Source organism: Watersipora subatra, chromosome 9, assembly GCF_963576615.1.
Source record: "Watersipora subatra chromosome 9, tzWatSuba1.1, whole genome shotgun sequence".
Classification (NCBI taxonomy): domain Eukaryota; kingdom Metazoa; phylum Bryozoa; class Gymnolaemata; order Cheilostomatida; family Watersiporidae; genus Watersipora; species Watersipora subatra.
Window position 1 is genome coordinate 64037512 of NC_088716.1, and position 5091 is coordinate 64042602.

The following is a 5091-nucleotide window of genomic DNA, read 5'->3' on the forward strand; positions in this document are numbered from 1 at the left end:
CAGACATGTGCATGTGCGTACCTACCTTCACAAGCATGTACACACAGGTACAAGTTACAGGGTTACACGGTACATGGTACAGGGTTTGGGGTTTGGGAATAAGGGTTTGGGGTTAGGGGGTTTTGGGGGGTTTGGGGGGTGTGGGGGGTTTGGGGGGTTTAGGGGGGTTTGGAGTTTGGGGGGTTTGGAATCTGGAGTTTGGAGTTTGAATTTTGGAGTTTGGGGTTTGGGGTTTGGGGTTTGGGGTTTGGGGGGTTCAGGGGGTTTAGGGTTTGGGGTTCGGGGGATTTGGGGTTTTGGGTTTGGGGTTTGGGGTTTAAGGTTTGGGGTTCGGGGGGTTTGGGGTTTGGGGTTTGGGGTTTGGGGGGTTTGGGGTTTATGGTTTGGGGTTTGGGGATTGGGGGGTTTGGGGGGTTTGGGGGGTGTAGGGGTTTGGGGGGTTTAAGGGGGTTTGGAGTTTGGGGGGTTTGGAGTTTGGAGTTTGGAGTTTAAAGTTGGGAATTTGGGGTTTCGGGTTTGGGGGGGTTCGGGGGGTTTGGGGTTTAGGGTTTGGATGGTTTAAGGGGGTTTGGAGTTTAGGGGGTTTGGAGTTTGGAGTTTGGAGTTTAGGTGGTTTGGAGTTTGGAGTTTGAAGTTTGGAGTTTGGGGTTTGGGGTTCGGGGTTCGGGGTTTGGGGTTCGGGGTTTGGGGTTGGGGTTTGGGGTTTGGGGTTTGGGGTTTGGGGATTGGGGTTTGCGGTTTGGGGTTTGGGGTTTGGGGTTTGGGGTTTGGGGTTTGGGGTTTGGGGTTTGGGGTTTGGGGTTTGGGGTTTGGGGTTTGAGGTTTGGGGTTTGGGGTTTGGGGTTGGGGTTTGGGGTTTGGGGTTTGGGGTTTGGGGATTGGGGTTTGCGGTTTGGGGTTTGGGGTTTGGGGTTTGGGGTTTGGGGTTTGGGGTTTGGGGTTTGGGGTTTGAGGTTTGGGGTTTGGGGTTTGGGGTTTGGGGTTTGGGGTTTGGGGTTTGGGGTTTGGGGTTTGGGGTTTGGGGTTTGGGGTTTGGGGTTTGGGGTTTGGGGTTTGGGGTTTGGAGTTTGGGGTTTGGGGTTGGGGTTTGGGGTTTGGGGTTTGGGGTTTGGGGTTTGGGGTTTGGGGTTTGGGGTTTGGGGTTTGGGGTTTGGGGTTTGGGGTTTGGGGTTTGGGGTTTGGGGTTTGGGGTTTGGGGTTTGGGGTTTGGGGTTTGGGGTTTGGGGTTTGGGGTTTGGGGTTTGGGGTTTGGGGTTGGGGTTGGGGTTTGGGGTTTGGGGTTTGGGGTTTGGGGTTTGGGGTTTGGGGTTTGGGGTTTGGGGTTTGGGGTTTGGGGTTTGGGGTTTGGGGTTTGGGGTTTGGGGTTTGGGGTTTGGGGTTTGGGGTTTGGGGTTTGGGGTTTGGGGTTTGGGGTTTGGGGTTTGGGGTTTGGGGTTTGGGGTTTGGGGTTTGGGGTTTGGGGTTTGGGGTTTGGGGTTTGGGGTTTGGGGTTTGGGGTTTGGGGTTTGGGGTTTGGGGTTTGGGGTTTGGGGTTTGGGGTTTGGGGTTTGGGGTTTGGGGTTTGGGGTTTGGGGATTGGGGTTTGCGGTTTGGGGTTTGGGGTTTGGGGTTTGGGGTTTGGGGTTTGGGGTTTGGGGTTTGGGGTTTGGGGTTTGAGGTTTGGGGTTTGGGGTTTGGGGTTGGGGTTTGGGGTTTGGGGTTTGGGGTTTGGGGATTGGGGTTTGCGGTTTGGGGTTTGGGGTTTGGGGTTTGGGGTTTGGGGTTTGGGGTTTGGGGTTTGGGGTTTGGGGTTTGGGGTTTGGGGTTTGGGGTTTGGGGTTTGGGGTTTGGGGTTTGGGGTTTGGGGTTTGGGGTTTGGGGTTTGGGGTTTGGGGTTTGGGGTTTGGGGTTTGGGGTTTGGGGTTTGGGGTTTGGGGTTTGGGGTTTGGGGTTTGGGGTTTGGGGTTTGGGGTTTGGGGTTTGGGGTTTGGGGTTTGGGGTTTGGGGTTTGGGGTTTGGGGTTTGGGGTTTGGGGTTTGGGGTTTGGGGTTTGGGGTTTGGGGTTTGGGGTTTGGGGTTTGGGGTTTGGGGTTTGGGGTTTGGGGTTTGGGGTTTGGGGTTTGGGGTTTGGGGTTTGGGGTTTGGGGTTTGGGGTTTGGGGTTTGGGGTTTGGGGTTTGGGGTTTGGGGTTTGGGGTTTGGGGTTTGGGGTTTGGGGTTTGGGGTTTGGGGTTTGGGGTTTGGGGTTTGGGGTTTGGGGTTTGGGGTTTGGGGTTGGGGTTTGGGGTTTGGGGTTTGGGGTTTGGGGTTTGGGGTTTGGGGTTTGGGGTTTGGGGGTTGGGGTTGGGGTTGGGGTTGGGGTTGGGGTTTGGGGTTTGGGGTTTGGGGTTTGGGGTTTGGGGTTGGGTTTGGGGTTGGGTTTGGGGTTTGGGGTTTGGGGTTTGGGGTTTGGGGTTTGGGGTTTGGGGTTTGGGGTTTGGGGTTTGGGGTTTGGGGTTTGGGGTTTGGGGTTTGGGGTTTGGGGTTTGGGGTTTGGGGTTTGGGGTTTGGGGTTTGGGGTTTGGGGTTTGGGGTTTGGGGTTTGGGGTTTGGGGTTTGGGGTTTGGGGTTTGGGGTTTGGGGTTCGGGGTTCGGGGTTCGGGGTTCGGGGTTCGGGGTTCGGGGTTCGGGGTTCGGGGTTCGGGGTTCGGGGTTCGGGGTTCGGGGTTCGGGGTTCGGGGTTCGGGGTTCGGGGTTCGGGGTTCGGGGTTCGGGGTTCGGGGTTCGGGGTTCGGGGTTCGGGGTTCGGGGTTCGGGGTTCGGGGTTCGGGGTTCGGGGTTCGGGGTTCGGGGTTCGGGGTTCGGGGTTCGGGGTTCGGGGTTCGGGGTTCGGGGTTCGGGGTTCGGGGTTCGGGGTTCGGGGTTCGGGGTTCGGGGTTCGGGGTTCGGGGTTCGGGGTTCGGGGTTCGGGGTTCGGGGTTCGGGGTTCGGGGTTCGGGGTTCGGGGTTCGGGGTTCGGGGTTCGGGGTTCGGGGTTCGGGGTTCGGGGTTCGGGGTTCGGGGTTCGGGGTTCGGGGTTCGGGGTTCGGGGTTCGGGGTTCGGGGTTCGGGGTTCGGGGTTCGGGGTTCGGGGTTCGGGGTTCGGGGTTCGGGGTTCGGGGTTCGGGGTTCGGGGTTCGGGGTTCGGGGTTCGGGTTCGGGGTTCGGGGTTCGGGGTTCGGGGTTCGGGGTTCGGGGTTCGGGGTTCGGGGTTCGGGGTTCGGGGTTCGGGGTTCGGGGTTCGGGGTTCGGGGTTCGGGGTTCGGGGTTCGGGGTTCGGGGTTCGGGGTTCGGGGTTCGGGGTTCGGGGTTCGGGGTTCGGGGTTCGGGGTTCGGGGTTCGGGGTTCGGGGTTCGGGGTTCGGGGTTCGGGGTTCGGGGTTCGGGGTTCGGGGTTCGGGGTTCGGGGTTCGGGGTTCGGGGTTCGGGGTTCGGGGTTCGGGGTTCGGGGTTCGGGGTTCGGGGTTCGGGGTTCGGGGTTGGGGTTGGGGTTTGGGGTTGGGGTTGGGGTTGGGGTTGGGGTTGGGGTTTGGGGTTTGGGGTTTGGGGTTTGGGGTTTGGGGTTTGGGGTTTGGGGTTTGGGGTTTGGGGTTTGGGGTTTGGGGTTTGGGGTTTGGGGTTTGGGGTTTGGGGTTTGGGGTTTGGGGTTTGGGGTTTGGGGTTTGGGGTTTGGGGTTTGGGGTTTGGGGTTTGGGGTTTGGGGTTTGGGGTTTGGGGTTTGGGGTTTGGGGTTTGGGGTTTGGGGTTTGGGGTTTGGGGTTTGGGGTTTGGGGTTTGGGGTTTGGGGTTTGGGGTTTGGGGTTTGGGGTTTGGGGTTTGGGGTTTGGGGTTTGGGGTTTGGGGTTTGGGGTTTGGGGTTTGGGGTTTGGGGTTTGGGGTTTGGGGTTTGGGGTTTGGGGTTTGGGGTTTGGGGTTTGGGGTTTGGGGTTTGGGGTTTGGGGTTTGGGGTTTGGGGTTTGGGGTTTGGGGTTTGGGGTTTGGGGTTTGGGGTTTGGGGTTTGGGGTTTGGGGTTTGGGGTTTGGGGTTTGGGGTTTGGGGTTTGGGGTTTGGGGTTTGGGGTTTGGGGTTTGGGGTTTGGGGTTGGGGGTTTGGGGTTTGGGGTTGGGGGTTTGGGGTTTGGGGTTTGGGGTTTGGGGTTTGGGGTTTGGGGTTTGGGGTTTGGGGTTTGGGGGTTTGGGGTTTGGGGTTTGGGGGTTTGGGGTTTGGGGTTTGGGGTTTGGGGGTTTGGGGTTTGGGGTTTGGGGTTTGGGGTTTGGGGTTTGGGGTTTGGGGTTTGGGGTTTGGGGTTTGGGGTTTGGGGTTTGGGGTTTGGGGTTTGGGGTTTGGGGTTTGGGGTTTGGGGTTTGGGGTTTGGGGTTTGGGGTTTGGGGTTTGGGGGTTTGGGGTTTGGGGTTTGGGGTTTGGGGTTTGGGGTTTGGGGTTTGGGGTTTGGGGTTTGGGGTTTGGGGTTTGGGGTTTGGGGTTTGGGGTTTGGGGTTTGGGGTTTGGGGTTTGGGGTTTGGGGTTTGGGGTTTGGGGTTTGGGGTTTGGGGTTTGGGGTTTGGGGTTTGGGGTTTGGGGTTTGGGGTTTGGGGTTTGGGGTTTGGGGTTTGGGGTTTGGGGTTTGGGGTTTGGGGTTTGGGGTTTGGGGTTTGGGGTTTGGGGTTTGGGGTTTGGGGTTTGGGGTTTGGGGTTTGGGGTTTGGGGTTTGGGGTTTGGGGTTTGGGGTTTGGGGTTTGGGGTTTGGGGTTTGGGGTTTGGGGTTTGGGGTTTGGGGTTTGGGGGTTTGGGGTTTGGGGTTTGGGGTTTGGGGTTTGGGGTTTGGGGTTTGGGGTTTGGGGTTTGGGGTTTGGGGTTTGGGGTTTGGGGTTTGGGGTTTGGGGTTTGGGGTTTGGGGTTTGGGGTTTGGGGTTTGGGGTTTGGGGTTTGGGGGTTGGGGTTTGGGGTTTGGGGTTTGGGGTTTGGGGTTTGGGGTTTGGGGTTTGGGGTTTGGGGTTTGGGGTTTGGGGTTTGGGGTTTGGGGTTTGGGGTTTGGGGTTTGGGGTTTGGGGTTTGGGGTTTGGGGTTTGGGGTTTGGGGTTTGGGGTTTGGGGTTTGGGGTTTGGGGTTTGGGGTT

General features: G+C 59.4%; 1 protein-coding gene across 1 annotated transcript; it reads right to left on the reverse strand.

The window, feature by feature from the left end:
* Positions 1 to 4183: 4183 nt before the first annotated feature.
* On the reverse strand, positions 4184 to 4708 carry LOC137403590 (uncharacterized; the record flags this gene model as incomplete). Its single annotated transcript, XM_068089552.1, has 1 exon — positions 4184 to 4708. A coding segment is annotated over one exon (525 nt), but the record flags the coding sequence as incomplete, so codon positions are not given.
* Positions 4709 to 5091: the final 383 nt, after the last annotated feature.